This window comes from Myxocyprinus asiaticus, chromosome 35 (assembly GCF_019703515.2).
Source record: "Myxocyprinus asiaticus isolate MX2 ecotype Aquarium Trade chromosome 35, UBuf_Myxa_2, whole genome shotgun sequence".
NCBI lineage: Eukaryota > Metazoa > Chordata > Actinopteri > Cypriniformes > Catostomidae > Myxocyprinus > Myxocyprinus asiaticus.
In genome coordinates, this window is record NC_059378.1 from 38765276 (window position 1) to 38789061 (window position 23786).

Consider the following 23786-nt stretch of genomic DNA (forward strand, 5'->3'; position numbering starts at 1 on the left):
CTTGTTGACCCCTCTCCAAACATAGCGCTTATGGTTGTGACCATAAAGCTCTATTTTGGTCTCGTCACTCCAAATTACAGTGTGCCAGAAGTTGTGAGGCGTGTCAAGGCATATTGTAACTGGGCTTTTTTGTGGCATTGGCGCAGTAAAGGCTTCTTTCTGGCAACTCGACCATGCAGCTAATTTTTGTTCAAGTATCGTCGTATTGTGCTGCTTGAAACAACCACACCGTCTTTTTCCAGAGCAGCCTGTATTTCTCCTGAGGTTACCTGTGGGTTTTTCTTTGTATCCCGAACAATTCTTCTGGCAGTTATGGCTGAAATCTTTCTTGGTCTACCTGACCTTGGCTTGGTATCAAGAGATCCCCGAATTTTCCACTTCTTAATAAATGATTGAACAGTACTGACTGGCATTTTCAAAGCTTTGGATATCTTTTTCCATCTTTATAAAGTTCCATTACCTTGTTACACAGGTCTTTTGACAGTTCTTTTCTGCTCCCCATGGCTCAGTATCTAGCCTGCTCAGTGCATCCTCGTGAGAGCTAACAAACTCATTGACTATTTATACACAGACACTAATCGCAATTTAAAAAGCCACAGGTGTGGGAAATTAACCTTTAATTGCCATTTAAACCTGTGTGTGTCACCTTGTGTGTCTGTAACAAGGTCAAACGTTCAAGGGTATGTAAGCTTTTGATCAGGGCCATTTGGGTGATTTCTGTTATCATTATGATTTAAAAAGGAGCCAAACAACTGTGTGACAATAAATGGCTTCATATGATCACTATCCTTAAATAAAAGACAGTTTTTTTGCATGATTAGTCATATTTTCAAAATCAATGCCAAAATTTCACAATTTCTGCCAGTGTATGCAAACTTTTGAGCACTAATATATATATATATATATATATATATATATATATATATATATATATATATATATATATATATATATGTATGTGTGTGTATGTACAGGTGCATCTCAATAAATTAGAATGTCGTGGAAAAGTTCATTTATTTCAGTAATACAACTCAAATTGTGAAACTCGTGTATTAAATAAATTCAATGCACACAGACTGAAGTAGTTTAAGTCTTTGGTTCTTTTAATTGTGATGATTTTGGCTCACATTTAACAAAAACCCACCAATTCACTATCTCAAAAAATTAGAATATGGTGATGCCAATCAGCTAATCAACTCAAAACACCTGCAAATTTTTCCTGAGCCTTCAAAATGGTCTCTCAGTTTGGTTCACTAGGCTACACAATCTGCTGATCTGACAGTTGTCCAGAAGACAATCACTGACACCCTTCACAAGGAGGGTAAGCCACAAACATTCATTGCCAAAGAAGCTGGCTGTTCACAGAGTGCTGTATCCAAGCATGTTAACAGAAAGTTGAGTGGAAGGGAAAAGTGTGGAAGAAAAAGATGCACAACCAACCGAGAGAACCGCAGCCTTATGAGTACTGTCAAGCAAAATCGGTTCAAGAATTTGGGTGAACTTCACAAGGAATGGACTGAGGCTGAGGTCAAGGCATCAAGAGCCACCACACACAGACGTGTCAAGGAATTTGGCTACAGTTGTCGTATTCTTCTTGTTAAGCCACTCCTGAACCACAGACAACGTCAGAAGCGTCTTACCTGGGCTAAGGAGAAGAAGAACTGGACTGTTGCCCAGTGTTCCAAAGTCCTCTTTTCATATGAGAGCAAGTTTTGTATTTCATTTGGAAACCAAGGTCCTAGAGTCTGGAGGAAGGGTGGAGAAGCTCATAGCCCAAGTTGCTTGAAGTCCAGTGTTAAGTTTCCACAGTCTGTGATGATTTGGGGTGCAGTGTCATCTGCTGGTGTTGGTCCATTGTGTTTTTTGAAAACCAAAGTCACTGCACCCATTTACCAAGAAATTTTGGAGCACTTCATGCTTCCTTCTGCTGACCAGCTTTTTAAAGATGCTGATTTCATTTTCCAGCAGGATTTGGCACCTGCCCACACTGCCAAAAGCACCAAAAGTTGGTTAAATGACCATGGTGTTGGTGTGCTTGACTGGCCAGCAAACTCACCAGACCTGAACCCCATAGAGAATCTATGGGGTATTGTCAAGAGGAAAATGAGAAACAAGAGACCAAAAAATGCAGATGAGCTGAAGGCCACTGTCAAAGAAACCTGGGCTTCCATACCACCTCAGCAGTGCCACAAACTGATCACCTCCATGCCACGCCGAATTGAGGCAGTAATTAAAGCAAAAGGAGCCCCTACCAAGTATTGAGTACATATACAGTAAATGAACATACTTTCCAGAAGGCCAACAATTTACTAAAAATGTTTTTTTTATTGGTCTTATGATGTATTCTAATTTTTTGAGATAGTGAATTGGTGGGTTTTTGTTAAATGTGAGCCAAAATCATCACAATTAAAAGAACCAAAGATTTAAACTACTTCAGTCTGTGTGCATTGAATTTATTTAATACACGAGTTTCACAATTTGAGTTGAATTGCTGAAATAAATGAACTTTTCCATGACATTCTAATTTATTGAGATGCACCTGTATGTGTGTGTGTGTGTGTATGTATATGTATATATGTATATATATATATATATATATATATATATATATATATATATATATATATATATATATATATAGATTTTCTGTGCAACAATGGTGAAATCATCAGTGTCCCATATGTGTGTAAACAAAATATACATGTTATTTCTTACTAAGTGGCACTGTTGTTTCAGTGATTGATTTGATTTACATTTGACATTGCTATTTGATGAAGAAACAACATGAAAGTAAACTACAGCAAGTACAACACATGAACAGTATGATATGATTTGGGTGTACTATTGAAATTATTAGTAAGTTGTTCATTTATTTAGACTCCATAAGTGCCTGAAAAAATACTTACGAGTAATTTATTTGAAGCTTATGTGTTGTGTAGCTCAATACGTGTTTGACAGTTTGTTGTGAAAGAAATGAATCCTGTATTTGTCCTGATTTGTTGCAATATGAAAAATACAACATCAAAATATAAAAAATAAATATGTAATTCTATTATTTTCTAATTGTCTTAAAAATACTTTTAAAAATTTGACACTGTCTGGGCATTTTGTAGATCCATTTTTGATAGATATAGGTGCCGGGTCTCTAAAGAGTGATTGATGAAATTCCCATGCATTTAAGGTTTAAAGGGTCATAAAACACATTTTGTTTTTAGATGATAACAGTAATGTACACCTTGCACATCACTGAAAACAATGATAGCACTCATTATGTTTAATACTAAGGGGCATATGGTTATTTATTTCTTTTTTGCCATTTTGTTGTTCTGGTTTGAAAATCGAAAGTTGAAGCAACATCATAAAATGTGAGGTATACACGTAAAGTCTGAGATGTGATTGGTTAGAAAGCATTTATCCACATTGTTAGAGAAGGAACACCTCCATTCAATCACTGTGCTGCCTCATGCATGAGCTCACATAACAGATGAGAATTCAAAATACACGCGGACGTGACAGCAATTCCGGGCCGGCGCAAGTGAACAGAAATGGGAGCATACTTTAACCTTTTCGTGCGAAAGGGTTAAACTAAACCCTCAAAATCATTTGCCAGAATAGACCACAGTCCATAGCTGGACCAAAGCGAGCATGTTTGTTGGCTGCAGTTTCTTTAGGACTCCAGACATGCAGCAGTTTTTTGTTTAGACGCACATATTCCATCACGTCTTCTCCGTACATCTGATCATGGACAGGATAACACGACGGCTTGTTCAAAAACCAAAGAAAATGATGAGAACCGAAATCTCAAAGTCATGTAAACTCTTTTTTTTTTTTTTTGGTATCCTTTACATCGTGTAAATGTTTTTAGCATTTAGGCCTACGGGGTTTCCCGGTGTTACATCGCCATGACAACAAAGTCCTTGGTTTGGTGCCAGTGCTGCTCAGAGTGCTTTTCTCACTTCATTCTCAAAAGTTTGAACTAGGCCTGTCGAGACTATTAAATAATCATCTGATCGCGGTTATTTGAGATATTCCAATAAAATGTTACTGTCAAATTAGGGAATGAATGGTACGTTTGAGTGTCCCATTCAATTGAACTTGGACTTTCTCATTTGAGCCGCACCTCGAACCGCACTAAATGCAGCTCCTGAAGAGCGTGTGAAGATGAACTGCTTCTAAACCGGAATTGAAGCGCTGTGATGCACCAAACTCCACAGAAATATAAACAAGGATTTTAGTTAATCCAAAGCGCTCCGGTTTCACTTTATTTAACGATTGTCTAATGGCAAACGTTATTTGTCGTTGTGGGTAGGGATGCCGCTGTGTGAGTTTTTGATGGTGAGATTACCTTCTGAGAAAAAATTGTGGTTAACCGGTTTTACGATTATTTGCAATTTTTCTTATTATACAATAGCACTGATGCAAAAAATGCATGACATATAACAACTGAACGTCTTTGTGGATGTATTTCTGGGGGATATGTGGACTCTAAGGGCAGCACTACAATAAGAAAACTGATAAATATGCTTTTAATAAAATAAATACACATCACTTTTGAGCATCCCGAGCTCAGTGATGTGCTTCAAAAGTGTGAAAATGCAAGATTATTGTGGGTGCGCATCATGTAGCTTAGTTCAAGGAATCCAGCAGTTTTTGTCTTCTGCAGCAGATTATTAAAGCAATCCGTTGTTTTGTCAGATACCCCAACATAAAGAATCGGCAACAGACTATAAAATGACTGTCCACAACAAAAACATTTCCATGTATTGTTGAATGCGGTGAATTTAAACAGAAGTAATTCTTTAAATAATGAGGACAAAAAGACACAACTTTTCAAAGTCCCCTCGCTGATAGTGACCACATGCAACGCACCGCACACTGTCAGCATGCTTAAACATTACAACAAGTTGCATTTTTAATTTTGACTTTGAAATCACCTAAACTTAAAATATTAAGCTTACTAGTTTGTTGTTAAATGCTCCCTAACAGCTGATTTAAGTCGCTTTTTTGGTGGATATAAGTCTGGTAGATCGATTTATATTTTGTCGTTTGTGCGTTTAAGCCCTGGTTTCACGTGAATTGAAAGTTCACGTTCAGTCTGCAGCACCTGGCTAAGCACCACGCAGCCACCGCATGTAACCATAGCAACAGCTCCAGTACCCACACAGGCACAAGAGTTTTCACATTTAGGCTTACAAAAGCTAATGAATAACTCTTTTATATTATATATTTATATATTATGTATATTATTTTTGCTACATCTAAATAAAGCATTTCACAGTTTTAACTGTTGATTCTAAATTCTTACAGTTAAATTAACTGTGACATTTTTAATCGCGGTTAATAGTGAAACTGTATAATCGCGGCATCCCTAGTTGTGGGTTCATACATGCAGTGAAGCCCTGTCACGCTGCTGTATACCGAGCGTCCTCCTTAAACAAATCTCGTTTAAATGAGACGGCCTTCGTAGGACAAACGGAAACGTAACGTAACATGGTTGCTATGACAGTTACCCTTTAACAAGTGCGAGCGCTTTGAGTGAGACGGTAACAAAGTCCCTTTAGAAGGGAATGTATGAGGTACATTTTAGGAGAGTTATAATGATGTAAAGAAAATACTTTTACAGGTGTAATTTTAGTCTTATACTTTATTTTAATTATATATTAATATAATTATACATATTATATACTCTGCACCCATCTACTGAGGTACTTCAACTTCGGAATTAACATTACTTGCGTTTGAACATCATATTTACAGGCAAATATTTCTTTTTTGACATTTCCATTGAAGCAAAGAATTGTGGGTTGTGAGTGCTCACGAAGGATACACCTCATGCATCCTCCGAATTCCCACGAAAGAAGGTCATATTCGAAGGCTGAATTCGAAGTGTCCTACTCGCTTTTATGAAATGAGACATATGCTTCGATGACATATGCGGCCGAGGAATGCGACCTCCAGAGGACGCATCCTTCCAAACGAGACACAGCCATATTCACTTTCTCAGCGAATTAGCCATCAGTGAGTTTACAACTGGGAGTGCAGACATTTCAAAATAATAGTCCCATGTGTATTTCGGGCTTCTTTATAATTAAAAGTCCCATATTGTGTACCACTTTTTTTCTTCTGGTAATTATTGATTGGGATCGGAGTAGCATAATAAACTGCATCTGGGATTTCATTCAATTTGCACTCTTGTAGTCTCTGTGTCTGGGCCATGTGGTAACAGTAAAGAAAGACTAAGGCAATATTTTAAAACTAATACTGTAAATGAGATCAAGCTTAGTCTTTGACACTTAGGACAATTGAGGGACTTGTACACAACTGTTACACAAAGTGCAAACATTCATTGATGCTCAAGAAGACAACACACTACTACATGCATACTATACTTTATGTAAACTTCTGTTTATGTAGATTCTGAAGAGCAGTACTACATAAAATCTTTTATCTCTTATATTTGTATAATTTATGAAAGGGGTGTGAACATTTATGAGACAGAATGCATGGGCACTTGCTTTGGTGTTGCCACCCCTCATAGTCTGCATGCCATCCCATAAAAAAATATTCTAGATCATGACATATACCTGGGCCCTTTTACTGGCCGCAATTCATTGTTTGTGAATTCCCCACTAACTTTTGAGATTCAGCAATATCACTGTATGTAAATATAAAAGCCTTGCACTGATTATTTGGAAGGTCGTCTATTTATAAGCCCATCTGAAGAACCATAATTGCAATTTGAGCGAATTAGCAACCTGGAATAATGTGGGTAAGCATTTTCGGTCACCTTGTGCTTCTTCAGATTGTTCCTCCTTGCAGTTACTCCACTGAAGTGTGACCCTACAGCCTCTATACTACACTACAGTTCCCCTCTATCATGAGACCCATCCATCTTCTTAGCATGATGGAAAGGGGGGGGGGGTTGCACACAGCATTAACTGAGTCTTTGGGAAATGGAAAGACCTTATTCCCAGTGTCAGACTGGCTGTATGTGGAGATTGATGGGAGGGAAAGTCACCTTGATGAGCAGAACAGAAGCACACGCTCATGTGTTCTTTACTGTGTCCTTTAACAGCACTCACATAAGAATAACGAGTGCTCGGAGGAGGGTGTAAATGTGGGTGTATATATGTGTGAATGTGTTAATGTAAATGCAAAGGTGTTCATTAGAACCTCATGGGGACCAATAAACTCCTCCAGTTTGGAAACTCTGCATTTCACCCTCCCACCTGCATGACCCTGTGTGGAGGAAGCTGTTTTTTTGTTTGTTTTTTTTTTACTGTAATTCTTTCATGAATCCACTGACTGTTTGTAGGTGTTAATGTGATGATGCTCTTTATAACCGATAGTATAGTTTATTAATATTTCAATAAAGTAGGTATATTTTGAGAAAGAAGTTTTCTCACATTGGAAAAGGGACCCTTCTGTATTGAAATTACAGACACGTTAGTGCTGTGAATAGCAATTTAAGGTGTAATAGGTGTGCTACCAACACGAAGGTTATTACAAAAGGTAGATGGCATACTTGCATATTTCCGTTTTACATAGGGGTGCACAATTCATCTAAAATACTACTGAGATTTCAATTATGTCTGGCGCATTTAACTAATTGTGAAAAGTGTCAATTTTACTCTACCATTCCATTGAGGTGTACTCCCGTTGCATCAAAATGTTTTTTGTTCTGCTCTTGAGCTTTGTGTCCAATCACAGGCATGTTCGTTGTGCACATATATGCAACTGTACACCAAAAGTGTTAAAATTGGTGTATAGGCCTATCGGTAATGACAATTGGTCCTAATGAGTGAGTTTTGCACAGATGTGTCTGATGCACAGATGTGTTTTATGCAGTGGTCGACTGATACGGGTTTTTCACAGGCTGATATTGATATCTAGAAAGGGGATGGCATGAGGGTGAGGAAATGATGAGAATTTTCATTTTTGGGTGAACAATCCCTTTAAGATAGCTTTTTGGGCAAAAACTAAGGCAGCATCCTTTGCTGAAAAAGCAAATCCTAGAATGCCCTGTGACGAACTCAAGAAAAACATTGGAAAAATTCAGAATGGCGGATGATTTGAGAGAAATGTTAATTATAAATGTACTGATTTCACTGAATACTGAAAAGTATGACTAGAAATAGTTCAAGCCAATTAAAAGTTGTGTGGGTAATTTTTATGCTAGTTATTATCATATGTTTCAGATATCCAAGCTATTTCTGAAGAATCAGGTTTTCACTTTGGAGGTGTTATGTAATTCAATGTACGTATTGAGTTAAAAAGTGTAAAAGTCTATTCTGAAATACTGTGCTGTGTCCGTTCCTCTCTCGTCTGTCCTTATGTCGGTCACTGGCTTTCGCCCATTATGTTTTTCTCTCCCTGAATTAGGGTACATACGTTTGTATAATGCATGAGGAATGCAGCGTCTCTTAGAAGAACACTTGCTGTGCTAAACTGACGCCTGTCCTTCAAACTTTCCATTAGCCACATCACTCTATACTGTGTGTGTGTTCAGTATATTATCATCGTGGCACTATTTATTCTTTTTATTTGAATTTTAGATCTGCTGCACAAATAAATGCCTTGATGTTGCTCTCTGTTTGGTGTGCTACCTCGATTCTTCTCTGATGTTGTGGTCACTATCAATCATTGTAAAGAAGCGCCCTCTAGTGGTGTGCTTACTCTTACAGCTGATTTGGAGCATTGCAGTGCAATGCAGAATTTGTTGATTGATCGACTCAGAACTGTGTCTGTGTATGTTTCAGAGGCCCTGTAAGGTGAGAGACAGACGTATCGGTTGACGAGAGAGAGAGAGAGAGCGAGAGAGAGAGAGAGAGAGAGAGATACCCCTTGGCAGCCTGGCCATACCCCCCACTCTCCTGTTTCCCATGTATCCAGAATCGACCACAGACTCACCTGCCCGCCTCTCTCTCAGACAGACAGGCTCCCCAGGCATGGTCTACAGGTCAGTCTGCACGCACACACACACACACACACACACACACACACACTACACAAACATGCACACATTTGCACATCGCACCACAAGAATAATTTGTATACCTCAGAGTGTGACTGTATCGTCATTAGTGTTCATTTTTCTGAGTTTTATTTTATTTATTGACTCAATCTTAACTGCAAACCCCTCAAACTCAAGTGTATAAGTGAAAATGGTTTGCAAAAACTTTAAACATGTTAGATTAATAGGTTTAGTACATATTGTGTACATTAGGGATGTCCTGATTCGGATATCGTTATTGTACAATTCTGATACTGCACTCACGTACCTACTCGTAAAAAATGCTTCGATATACACAGATACCGAATGCCATTGAGTAAACATTCAGCACACACATTAAAATTACGTTAGGTCCTAGTGTGATTATTAAACCGCATTGGCTGTCATTAAATGAAATGTGCATGTGCTGCATGCCTCAAAGTAAATGTGTGCTTCTAAAACACTGAATACACCATCATGATCATAATGTGCACTCTTGTGTGTAGTATATGGCAGACAGCAGAGCGTGCATTGGCTCTACTGCACATACAGACTACTACATATTTATACAATTCAATCGCAGCCGGTTTAATAATCACAATGGGTCATGTAGTGACCTGCTTTTCCGGAGGTGTGAAGCTGTCGTCAAAAACATTCAAACTACAAGGGCTTCGTTTTCTGCCAAAATAAAAGCTCTATTTAAAAAAAAAAAAAGGGTAAATACAACAGAAATATCTCACTAATGTATAGTTATTCTCACTTTAGTAATAATAATAATAATAAATCAATAATAATTGTATTATATTTAAGTTATATCTCACATTTGTGATGCTCTGTTTTGCAGCACTTGATTTGACAAAAATAACTCCAATGTTGTATTTTGTATTGTGCTGTGAGGATCAGTATACAAAAATACTTTGTATGATAAAAATAATGCATTTTTTTATAAATTTCTTTTTTCATTGGATTAGTGTAGACAGCCTTTTAATGATAAAATTGAATTAAACTGTCGAATACGGAATTCAGAAAAAAATTTAACCGAAAACACAGAATTTGTGAAAAAATAAAGAAAAACTTTTATTTATTTATTGATTTTCTCCCGATTTTCTCCCCAGTATGGAATGCCCAATTCCCAATGCGCTCTAAATCCTCGTGGTGGCGTAGTGACTCACCTCAATCCGAGTGGCGGAGGACGAATCTCAGTTGCCTCCGCATCTGAGACCAACAACCCGCGCGTCTTATCATGTGGCTTGTTGAGGGCGTTACCGCGGAGACATAGCGCGTGTGGAGGCTTCACGCTTTTCTACACGGCATCCACGCACAACTTGCCACGTGTCCCATTGAGAGCAAACCACATAATAGTGACCACGAGGAGGTTACCCCATGTGACTCTACCCTCCCTAGCAACCGGGCCAATTTGGTTGCTTAGGAGACCTGGCTGGAGTCACTCAGCACGTGAAAAACGTTATTTAAAAAAAAAAAAATTTGACAGCTAAAAAATGTCTTTTGAGTAACAATTGCTGAAACATACTCAAATGATCAGTCTCACAGTATTGTATTTTAAAACTGCAACATTACAAACAAATATAAAAAAAAAAAATCTGGAGTCTGTATCGGTAAGTACCGTAAAGGAAGTATCAGTACTCGTACTCCATCTCCAAAATTTGATATCGAGACATCCCTAGCATGCTAGCAAAACCAAATGAGCAGCAGTGGGGGAAAAAATACACAATAAAATATTGTTTGAGGATTTTGTCTTTAAAGGAATAGTTCACCCAAAAATATATTTATTTCTTTATAATTAACTATACAGAAGGGAATTGTAGGAATTTAATGATTCCAGTTCCTCTTAATGATTCTAATTCCGATTCCTATTAATGTTTTTATCAGTACTTTTAAAGAAGAATTATTTAGAAATCAGAAATGCAATTCTTAATGAAATGCACTGCTGGAAACACTGTCAGAGTATTTTAGTACATTTTTTGGACCGCAGCGGCGAAAAATTGCAAATGTGAGAACCGCTCACGGAACCGAAAGTCATGAAAATCATACAGTTATGGTATTTTCTAAAATATGGAATCGGTTCTGAACAAGAACCGGTTCTCAGTTTCCAACCCTAATTAACTGTAATAAAGATTTTTACAGAAAAAAACAACTTTAATTTGGGGTTGTTTCTCAATAAAACCTATCCAATGTCTTCAGAAGACTTGGAATTTGACACAAGTCGCATGGACTACTTTTATGATACTTTTGGGTGCTTTTTTTATGCTTAAAGTGGTATCCACTGCCATTTCAATTGAAAAGATGGACCGAGATATTCAGTAAAACTACTTTTTAGTTGTGCATATGAAAGAAATTCATCAGCAAATCGTAAAGCCAGAGGAGGATGGGCTCCCCCAGCTAAGATTAACATTTTATTGAGTTTTTTACTTGCCACAGTTGTCTTTTTCTCATGACAGCCTGTGGAGAAATGCAGTGCTGTCGTTCAAGTTACTTTATTATTATATGGGTGAACTATTAATTAAAGGTACAGTTTAGCCCTAATTTCCTAGCTGGAAAGCTTGACCAAAGGCCTTGAGTGTTAGAAAAGTGTGTTTACTAATGGTAAGTCTCCTTAATAAAAACAACTTGAGTTTGTAAAGGTGCTGCCAGTGTTAAATTCTTTTTGCAATTTTGGTTCAAACCATTATACATTCACTACTCGATCTTCTTTGATGTTGTTTTTCATTATGAAGGATCTGAATCTAGAATGTTTGACTGTAGACCAGATGATGAAAGAAACGGGTTAGGTGATATTTAAGCAAACATACTGCTGTTAGGTTTGTTTTATGCAGGTGAGTTTGGAATCACTAGGAGTCTCCTCCGTATTCCGTTCTCTGTCTGTGCAGGACGCTCTGAGAAGTGTTCCTGTACACTCACACAGATGTGCACATAGTCATCTGCTTATACATACATGTGCACACATGACATATGCAACAGTTTGATAATCTTGTGCCAAATGATCTGCTTGATTAAGTTAAAATAAACTTCAAAACCATCAAAAGCAGCAGAAAGAAAATGTATTATAATCAGGGGCATCATGCACCTGCTTTATTCTATTTTACTTTTTTAAGAGCAACAAAGTCAACCTTGGGTGAGAGCCCGTTGCTGCAAAATTCCTAGTGGTTTCATGAAAGTTCAACAGAAACATTTCCCTCAGCTTTTGCTAACTGTTCTGGCTTTGAACAGCAGATGGTGCTGCAAGTCTTTTTCCAGCTCCAGTAGAAACATTCATTAAACTTCAGAGTTGCAGTCTCTATGTGCACATATCTCCATTCTGGTTGTGCTGAAAATAATGACGTTTCCAGGTGTTGTACAAATATCTAAAACCCATTTCAACTATATATTTAGTGTAATTTGTAAGCTAATTTGCATAATACATTTGCATTGATTTGGCAGTGTTTACAGCTCTCATCCACACTGGAACACAGTTTTCCTCAACAAAAAATTGAGACTTTCGAAAACACTCTCTAGTACTGCACACTTTGGGAAAACAATGACTTTAGGAAATGGAAAATGGAGTTTTCAACCGAAAATGTAGACTTTTGGGGGAAATAGGGGAAAAAATAAATTATGCATTTATGAAATTATAATGGTGTTTTTATTCTGTGGTGATGCACTTGTCTTTTTCTTCATAAATTAGTTTATTTCTCTGTTTTCACTCATTTCTTTGGTGTTCAAAGTGAAATATATGGGTTATAATCATTTCTATGAGCTCATCTTCACGTTACTTCTTTGCTTTAATTTATTATATAAAACAGTGTTTTTCCATGTATTTGTGTGTGTGTGTGTGTGTGTGTGTGTGTGTATGTGTGTGTGTGCGTGTGTGTTTGTTTATTGCCCTTTCTCTGTTCTTTCCCCTTTCACCTGTAAGACTAAGCTTTCCTTTCTGTCTGTCTATCTCTCTCTCTCCTGCTGCCTTCAGTGCGAGATATGGGAGTCCAAAACGGCAGCTGCAGTTTTACAGGTACCTCTTTGTTTGCTGATTAATTAGCCTTGGCCATCTGATGCTGCACTTGTTTTCATCTGCTTTGAAAAGCACTTTCAAGTCATGGGTGAATTCTTAGTTTAGCTGCTTTGGATATCCGTATAAACTACAATGAAATTATAGTTATACTACATGTGTTTACATTGTTGTTAGCTTGTAATGGTAAATACCTTATGAATAATACATGCAACAAGTGTTGTAGAATTACAATGAGAGGATACCACATGATGAGGTGCTTTTATTAGTGGGATTTGTAAATATAGACACCATACATACAGTATCGTAAAGTGACACTATCTTATATATAATCAGGGCCTAATTTAGTGTTGTGAAAGCTCTTTGTATATACTGTAGTGCAGTGGCGTGTCAATCTTAAACACAATGCACTTAGATTTAATTTCACTTCATGTAGGGTTAAAACGTTGCAGGTAAGTCGTGGGAGTTCTCGGGCTAAATTCACGAAAATGTTCTTGATAAAAATGAAAATGAGAAAGTTCTAAGGATAAATTATAAGTTTGTAAGAATGTTCCTAAATGCAATTCTTAAGCTCTCAAATATTTGTTTTCTTAAGAATAAAATGATATCGTCTGATTATCCTGGCCTGCTCATGAGGTTGCCTTGTCTAATACAGCAAATTCAAAAATTGTTTTAATACAAAGCACCTCACAATAATTTTTTTTGAATGTAAATGCTGGATGATTCTATGGACTAAAGATAGCGGAGAGAGAGCACTATGCAGCGCATCCATTTGAATTGACTAGCATGATTGGTGACCACATTAGAAAGCTTCAAAACAAAATTTTTTGTTACAATTTTGTGATAACATTTACATGTTTTGAAAGCTGAAAATAAAAATTACATAAAACACAAAACAGTCCAAAACATGTTTTGGTCCAAAATCACATTTCTACATAAATTGCGACTTCCGACATAAAACATCTTATGAGGTTGTGATGTCCTAAATTTAAGGTGTTATAAACAGTGATTTTTAAGATTTATTTATTTTTATTTATTTTTTTATTTTCTCGCTCTTAAGTCCTCGTGGTGGCGTAGTGACTCGCCTCAATCTGGGTGGCAGAGGAGGAATCTCAGTTGCCTCTGCATCTGAGACCGTCAGTCCACGCATCTTTTCACGTGGCTTGTTGAGCGCACTACCGCGGAGACTTAGCGCATGTGGAGGCTCATGCTATTCTCCATGGCATCCATGCACAACTCACCACGTGCCCCACCGAGAGCGAGAACCACATTATAGCGACCGTGAGGAGGTTAACCCAGCGTGACTCTACCCACCCTAGCAACCAGGCCAATTGGTTGCTTAGGAAGCCAGACTGGAATCACTCAGCATGCCCTGGATTCGAACTTGTGACTCCAGTGTTGGTAGTTAGTGTCTTTACTTGCTGAGCTACCCAGACAAGTGGGTAATGAAACGATCTTTTGAAGCTCCAAAAAGAACAGACAGTCAACATAAATGTCATATATTTGACTCTGTTGGTTAAATGAATGTCTTCTAAAACCAAAAGATCACTTTTGGTGCAAAAATGATCTATATTTAAGTACTTTTTAACTATAAATCATCACTTCCGGTCATCAGCAGTATGCGCGTGTGACGCAATCGCGTTGGCATGTTCACGCGAGAACAGATGCACTTGCGACACACCCGGAAGAGAAGCACTGTTTACAAGTGAGGAGGAGGAATGCTGTACAGAAGCTTCATTGGTTTTGGTTTAGATCTGTATTTGTATCCATTTGTTTACTCACAATGGTGCATCTCTGTGCTCATCCTGGATGTTTCAACCAAGAGAAAAACATGAGATTACATCCGAACATGCCAACGCAAATACATTACACGAGAGACTGTGTGAACTTCGCTCTCTCGTGAATGCACATACTGCTGCTGACCAGAAGTGATTATTTATAGTTAAAAAGTACTTAAATATTTGTTTTTTGCACAGAAAACGATCGTTTGGTTTTAGAAGACATTTTAACCAATGGAGTCATATAGATGATGTTTATGTTGACTGTCTGTTATTTTTGGAGCTTCAAAAGTCGTATCACCACCCATTTGCATTTTAAGGACCTACTGATCTAAGATACTTTTTCTATTTTTCTTCAAATGCTGAAGAAAGATAAATAATCTGGGATGCCAATGTTCATTTTTGGGTGAACTATCCCTTTAAGAAATTCTTTTTGGGGGGTGGGGGGGTAGCTCAGCGAGTAAAGAATCCATGGCGTGCTGAGTGACTCCACTCAGGCTTCTTAAGCAACCAATTGGCCCGGCTGCTAGGGTGGGAAGAGTCACGTTGGATTAACCTCCTCGTGGTCGCTATTATGTGGTTCTCACTCTCGGTGGGGCACGTAGTGAGTTGGGTGTGGTTGCCATGGGGAATAGCGTGAGCCTCCATGCGCGCTAGGTTTCTGCGGTAACACGCTCAAGTCACGTGATAAGATGCGCGGATTGTCTCAAATGCAGAGGCAACTGAGATTCGTCCTCCGCCACCCGGATTGAGGCGAGTCACTATACCACCATGAGGACTTAGAGCGCATTGGGAATTGGGCATTCCAAATTGGGGAGAAAAGGGGAGAGGAAAAAAAAAGGGATTAAAGTTCTCGAAAAAAAAAAAAATCTTTCTTCTTAAATTTCCTTCTAAAATTTCCTTCTTAAAAAAAACATTTCGTGAAGGGCTGTTTGTGTGGAACACTTGGGGCACGGCAAGTATAATGAACATTCAAGTTTAAACATTTCACAAAAATAAATTTGTTGGGTTTTAAATGATGGAACAGTAGATACATTGTTCAAAATGGAGACAATGTATTTGGATACTTTGTTGTCAAATGTTAGTCGAACATGTCCATAGTTAATGTGATGAACTACATTAGCTCAATCGACAGCATTTGTGGTATAATATTGATAATGAAAAAATTCCGACTTCTATAGTTTATTTATATAAAAGCCAAAATCGTGGTTACAGTGAGACACTTCAAATGGAGGTGAATGAGGCTAATCCATACGTTAAAATACAAACAGTTACAAAAGTATAGCCACAAGACGTGATTTTAGTCACACGATTTTAACATGACTTTAGTGTGATAAAATCGCTTACAGGGTAATCAGAACAGCGGATAAAACTTAATGATAATGTTAGTAAGCAATTTTATCACACTAAAATCATGTTAGTGCATAAAATGTTTAGGCCTATGTCTTCTGTCTGTACTTTTGAAGCATCTCCATTCACTTCCATTGTAAGAGCCTTACAGTAACTGCAGTTTCTTGTTGTTGTTGGATGAACAAGTCCATTTTTGTGGTCAACAAAAATTATGTCAGATAAGCCTAACTTGTGTTAAACCCGTAACATTCTTTTAATTTGCGTTGTGTTTAATAATTTTGTACTTAAGTCAATCTCTGAATCGGTTTGAGCGCTGGGAGATATTTGCTTTTGCAATTGCAACTGGAAAAATGCTTCAAATTATATATAGTGTGCATACATAAAACAATGTGAAGCCTTGTTGACAAATGAACACTAGCTGTCCCATCTTGAACAAGAATGGAATGGATTTTTTAATTTGCATCAAAAGCCTCCTTCCTCCTGGTGCCATAAGCCAAAGAGATGCAATCACCTGAAAGTATCTGTACATCGAGCAGGATCTGCTTTTAGTGTTCTGATTGAGCGGATCCTTTCAGTCTGTTACCCTCATCTGCAGTGCACTTTTCTACCCGTTTTATTGAGGGATCATATTCTTCTGGGTTGAAAAATCTGAGTTGCACTGATGGGCTCTTAAAACCCCTGACTGTAGCTTCGAAGCTAATGAGCACTCTATTGAATTTTGATTTCACAGCCTTGCACATTTCTGTCCTTTTAAGCTCAAAGTTTTTTTAAAGTCACATCACCATGATCAGCATGGCAGGAATTGATCATCACGTTTCACCTTAACGGACAGAGAGAGTGATGGGAAAGGAAGATTACTTCTTAAGTCCAAAACATACTCTACACAAGTATGTGAAAGCAGATATGAGCGCTTGGCCACCGCACGGTCCAGTTGAACATGCTTAACGCGCGTTTTTGCGTTACCGTGGTGGAAACAAATCTCAGTACTCAAGGGGCGATAGAGTTACCTTAAACGTCTGTGCCATTAAACTGGATATATTATTCAGATAAGTTGCCATAAATATATTGACTTAGCCATATTTTCTCAGCAATATTCTGTTCAAACTGTTGCTCCACCATAACAGTAGTTGTTGAAAGAGAACATGCACTGTAGAAGTGGACAGTTCACACTAATCTCGCTATAGTTGAGAATGCAAGGCATAGTTGCGTTAAGTTATGAATTGTTTTCTGACACATTTCAGAACGCAACAACACCTGAAATCCAGCTTGCTTTCCAAGATGCGTCTGCGTCCACGTACTAGTGTAGAGTATGTTTTGGCTCCTAGTCTTTATTTTGTGTGTTTAGGTTGCTTTCTTTTGTTTGGATTTAGTTGAACAAGATTTTTCAATGTAAAAAATGGGGTTTTATAGTTTTTTTTTTTTCTCCCTGATGTTCACTTATAATGGTAGTATTTTATTTTTTAGCAAATGCTAAGTTAGTTTTATTTGATCATTTTCCACCCTTTCTCTGACATGTATTAAACATGTTTTTAAAAAGCATACTTCACGAAAGTGTGCGCATGCAAATGTGATCACTTGGCCAACGCACTGCCAACATGCGGTCTAGTTAAACATGCTTAACGTGCACTCTTGCGTTACATTGGCGGTAACAAACCTCAGTACTCAAGGGGGCGATAGAGTTCAATTAATTATTCTGTGCCATTAAACTGGATGTGTTATTCAGGTAAGTTGCTATAAATATATTGACTTTTCCTTATTTTCTCAGCAATATTCTCTTCAAACTGTTGCTCCACCATGACATCAGTTGGTTTGAATGACAAAACTCACTGTAGAAGCGGACAGTTCATGCTAATGTTCGCTATAGCACACCTTGTGGCAATGTTGAGAAGGCAACACGTACTTGCATCGTGTTATGAATTTAATTCAAGAATGCACAAAACCGAGCTTGCGCAGCTGGAAGCGCCTGCGTTCATGAACTTGCATGAGTATGTTTCTGGTTTAAGAAATTACACTCTCTTTTGCGAAGCCTACATATAGTAACATTTTGACAGATTCTTAAAACAATTTGTGCTGTAATGTGCCATGCAAAGATCAGACTGAAAACCTGCGTTTCCCAACAATCTTTGTGTCTCTTTATTTATTGGAAAAACTTGCTGGAACAGCACAGTTCTTCCCACTACAGTATTTCTAAAGTAAATGGTTTGTTTGGAGTGTCATAGCTTGACATATATTGTGGCCAGCTCATTCAAAGAGTTAATGCTCTTTATGACCAGAAACCAGGAATTTCCAGTCAGGGCCAGCCATTCATATATCATATTGCTTTTCTGGATGAATATTTTAACATTGGCTGTTGAACTTATTTTTATGTCTTCACTTTCAATGAGGCCATCAAAAATGGATGTGCAAGGATCATGTCATTGCAGGTCTGAAGTGTCTGTAGGTTTTCGTACGTAAAAAGTGATAGATAACAGATTACATTTACATTTATTTATTTGGCTTTTATCTGATTTATTTAAGCGATGGAATGTGCATTAAAAATACTGTATACATGCAATGTGGACTTTATTATTACTATGGTCCTAATAAAGTGCCCGACATGGTCTTCTAATGTTGTAGCCCATCCGCCTCAAGGTTCGACATGTTGTGCATTCTGAGATGCTATTCTGCTCACTACAATTGTACAGAGTGGTTATTTGAGTTACTGTAGACTCTCTGTAAGCTCGAACCAGTCTGGCCATTTTCCATTGACCTCTCTCATCAACAAGGCATTTTTGTCCACAGACCTGCCGCTCACTGGATGATTTTTTGTTTTTGGTACCATTCTGAGTAAATTCTATAGACTGTTGTGCGTGAAAATCCCAGGAGATCAGCAGTTACAGAAATACTCAAACCAGCCCATCTGGCACCAACAATCATGCCACACATTTTTTCCCCATTCTGATGGTTGATGTGAACATTAACTGAAGCTCCTGACCTGTATCTGCATGATTTTATGTATTGCACTGCTGCCACATGATTGGCTGATTAGATAATTGCATGAATAAGTAGATGTACAGGTGTTCATAATAAAGTACTTGTTAGAACTACATCATTTTGGTTTGTTGGACATGACTTTTTGGAGGCAAATGCACAGCAAATCGTTGTTATGGGTGGCTGCACTGTGTGTTTTATTGTAGTGATTTTGTTACTTGAAACCCTTTTTTATTTTATTTATTTATTTGAAAATTATTTTTGGGTAAGTGATGTAAAAACAAAATACCCTTTTTTACGGATCTATAAAGTCATTCAAAAATACATTAAAATGCAATTCACACAAAACAATTACTTAAAACTGCACTACGTAACTTTGTGCTCTCTAGCGGCATCTGTGGTTGACAGTTAAAAATGATTAGAGCTTCCCTGGACATCGCATGTGTGTGATCATGATTGAGAGATATTCAGAGCTGGAGTCATAACGTTGATATTATGTTATATAATTAAACATTTAAAACTGAAATGTTACTTTCTTTGAAGATAAAAAAAACAGTCTTATTTAAATATTTTGAATGAATTTGACATTTATAGCGCTTACCACCTCAATCACCACCAGTTACCAGTATATTTTAATTGGATTTTTCAAGTGTTTTATCTACTATTTATTTTTGTGTTGTACTACACTTACCAATTTAAGAGGTGAAACTTGTGATATGGCTGATATGAGTTCAATAGAAGACTTTATGATGACTTAATGACTATATGGCATTTTTTTCTATAATATGCTGAATGAAACTCCTTTTTCTCACCGCAGTTTTGCAATGCTTAGTTTGACTTTTGAAACTGATATGGTTATATGGCATGCTCACACAGGCCTCATTAGTCCACTAAAATGCTTTTTATGTATTATCTCATGTGGAACAACAATCAAAAGCTTTTAGTACAAAAGCTTTTGTAAATAATTTAGACCAGATAATATTTGCTGCGGTTAGCTAAAACAAATTGCTCCCCCCTTGAATGACATAAATGGATCTCCTTCATGGAGTTGAGCAAGGAGGGGTGATGGACAGAGTTGCGGGGTGAAAGAGGGCGATGCTCTCTACTTCACTAATTGGTTTAGATGTTGGCAAGTAAGACACTCCCAGTTTGGGTGGATCGCTGCATCGCAGCTGCCGTCATGTTTATAAGAGCAGATTGCCATTCATAAGTCTGGTTCATGAGCCGACCTCCAAGTCCTCTGGTAAGTTTTTTTCTGTGCTGATTGTGTATCTCTGGTGTGATTGCACACCTGTGTGCATGAGACAGCCTGTTTTAAGATGCTATTCTGCACGATAGCCTGTAGACAAGAGAGGAACTGCATGGACGTCTCTGCATGGACGTCTCTATATCTTAAATTATTAGAATGAGTAGAATTTGGGTTGCTTTCCAGTCCTGCACCTTCTTTTGAATTATCCATGCTTCAAACGTTAACATCTGTAACAAACCTAAGGGTTATTATAGCAACTTGAGTGGCAAAAATACAAGAAAATACGAAAGTTTTATATTTAAGTTCAGAGGTTGTTTTTCATTAAACTCTACTAATTTTATGGATGCTATTTGCAGTGTGAGTGTATGAAGTATCAGCACTGGGAGCTCTGTAGTGGTTGAGTGGTTTTTGCTGTGCATAATTCCATTGAGATTTACAGGATCAATACTGGCTTATGATAAAGAACCTCTACTGCATCTGCCTAGCGGACTTTGGAAAATTGATGTGAACACGTTTTTTTGGTGGTAGATGGTTTTACAAAGCTTCAAAATGGATAATTTAGATAAAACTAATGATAATTTCTTGGGTCCAAATCATATAAGGTTTGCATTATGCATTGTTTGGATGGATTTAATGTATGGACAGTTCAGTCAGTACCTTTACATGCACAGTTATCATCAAGCCACAGCGCTTATTTGCATAGTCGAGCTACAGTCTACATCTGTCTCTCCAAGTATACATGACATATGTGTAATCAAATATTTGAAGAAAGGACATCAGCTGAGGAAATGCCGGTAATACAGGTTGTGCGTCATCACTGTCTTTTAGAACTTGCGAACAACATCAAAGCAATTGTGGTCTGATTAACGTGTATACATGCTTGACGAAGCCGAGCTACAATCGCATTATCTAGGTGTTTTAGTCAGACTTCACAAAAATCAGACTGGTGCCATTTTAGTCGGACTGAAGTAATTATAAAGACGAATTAGTGCTGAAGTCCAATTGAAATCAGACTTTGAGGCGTTAACATACTGAGTGATGCACGCTTTTTCAGTAGTTAGGCTGACCAACACTTAACTGATGTTGTGATATCTTTTTACTGTTAAAATTCTTTGTCCTATACCGGCTTGAAGTGTGTTCACACTGACAGCGATTAAATCACTAATGGTCGCCCAGTTGCTGTATTGTTTTTTCCTCAATCTGTTCCTACTTGACTGCAGTATCCAACTGTGTACTGTTGGCGGATCGTGTAAGCTGTCTTTACTCTGGTTTGTAGTTGATGGATTGCGTAACCGCTCATTTGAATTAAGTTGAATTCTGCTCAATTTTGTTGCATCGCCAACAGTCCCTGTAGCTCATGTTGCCTCAAATTTTTTATTTCAAATGGACGCCTTCTAGTTGCTTTGTCGCTGCTAGCAGCTGTCAGTGTAAACACTCCTTTAATGTATATAATTAAGCCATGCTTTGTTTGTTTGAACTTCTGGCTCAACCAGTGACATGAGTTCAGGGGCGGGACTATTTTGGATGTATTTTTTTTTTTTTTGCATTTTTTTTTTTTTTTTTTTTTTGAGCTGTCAAAATACATTTTTAACGTATGCGATTCAAGTTTAACACATTCATTTTCTCAATTGTGATTAATGGATTTACCGTTAATACTGCATAAACCAGAATAAACACTGGATGGAAGGGCGGAACCTTTGCTGCTTTGCTACCGAAATCATTCTGACGCACACACCACAAACACACAGAGTAGTGATTCCTTGTCAGTGATAAAGTGATGGGGAAAAGAGCCCTTAATAGTATTTGTTGTTTAAAACAAGCCCAAATGGGACTTGTGATAGAAATCAAGTATTTTTCAGCTTATGCATTTTAATTACCACAAAAGCACGTCAAGTCTTAACTTTCACCAAAACTCAGACTAAGATGTTTTTGTCTGAAAACGCTTTTTATGTGCTGACACCCTGACGTGAATTAAGAACATGGCTTCATGATTGCTGTAACTAAGCGGATGGCCGCAGTCTGCCGGCTGATTAATATTGTGGAGGATGAGAATTTAATAGATTTAATGCACATTGCAATTAATATGCAACCTATGGGGAGAGTAGTTATTTCAGTCAGTCAAACTCTCACTTAGACTTTGGGCAACATTTAATATTACTTGAATTGGTGCTATTTTAGTGCATTTCTATCTTTATATTGTAAGGCTTTGTTTGGAATTTGTTAATAAAGCATTATATTGTTACATATTGATTTGCTTTCTTTCCTAAGAAGAAAACAAATGCATTTTGAAAAAAAGTACATGTATTTTGAGTCAAATTTCAGCACTTTTAAAATCTGCGATTAATCACGATTAACTACAAAAAAGAAATAAAAATAATTATGTGATTAATCGCGATTAAAAAAAAAATAATCGACTGAAAGCACAATTTTTTTTTTATTATTTTTTTTTTATTATTTCAAACAGTGGAAGAATGGGTAAGTGCAGAATTTTAATTACAATGAGAAATTACACCTAGCAGCCAAAACTTTAGGGTTTTTATTTCTTTATCGTGGCTGTATATTTTGAATTATATATCTATAATCATCAAAATATAAAAAGCATCAATAAAAGGAATTTAATATAGTAGGCTGTGTGCTGTGCACTGGAAAAAATATATATATATTTTTTATTTTAAGGGACAGTGGTTGCATTTTATGAGTTGAACCTACTCATTTTTATTTATAAGAGCAATTATCAGTTATATTAAGTAAAGCGAGGAAATCCAACCAGATCTAATCAAATTTGTTCTGCTTAAAGTACACACCAGGGTTATTATAGTTTTGAAAATGTCACTAGTTTTTTATTTCATTTTGTATTTCAGTTTTCAATTTTAGTTTAGTTTTAGTTTTGGCATAAATAGTTTATTTTTTGAAAATTTTTCTTTTTAGTTTGTATTTAGTCTTAGTATAGTTTTCATATGTTATAATGCCGCAAAATATCTGTAACATTTTACAATAAGATTGCTTTTGTTAACATTAGTTAACTACATTACTTATTATAAACTGTCAGTGAACAACACTTACAGCACATATTCATCGTGGTTAATGTAAATTCCAACATATACAAGTAATGTTTTTACATCATAATGTATGTTAATATATGGTACTTGTAGATATGAATGCATTATGAACTAAAATTAACAATTGTAGATTCATAAATTACCATCAACCAAAATTAATAAATGCTATAAAAATGGTAACACTTTATAATAAGAGTTCATTTGTTAACATTACTTGACAACATTAATAAACATGGACTAACAATAAACAATACTTTTACAGAATTGGCATTTGGCATTGGCCAGTGTTAATTTCAACATATACCTGTGTGTGTGTGTGTGTGTGTGTGTGTGTATATATATAATTTTTTCAATCAAAGTTGTATTCATTAACATTAGTTAATGC

At 37.0% G+C, this 23786-nt stretch overlaps 1 protein-coding gene across 3 annotated transcripts in view; it reads left to right on the plus strand.

Annotated features, from left to right (window-relative positions):
* The window catches only part of LOC127426035 (voltage-gated potassium channel subunit beta-2), a 181352-nt gene that overhangs the window by 51089 nt on the left and 106477 nt on the right, over positions 1-23786 (plus strand). For all 3 annotated transcript variants that reach the window (XM_051672495.1, XM_051672496.1, XM_051672494.1), the window contains 2 exons: positions 8760-8959; positions 12957-12998. In XM_051672495.1, the coding sequence (XP_051528455.1) occupies positions 8883-8959; positions 12957-12998 (119 nt within the window). In that variant the 5' untranslated portion in view covers positions 8760-8882. The remainder of the gene's footprint in view (positions 1-8759; positions 8960-12956; positions 12999-23786) is intronic.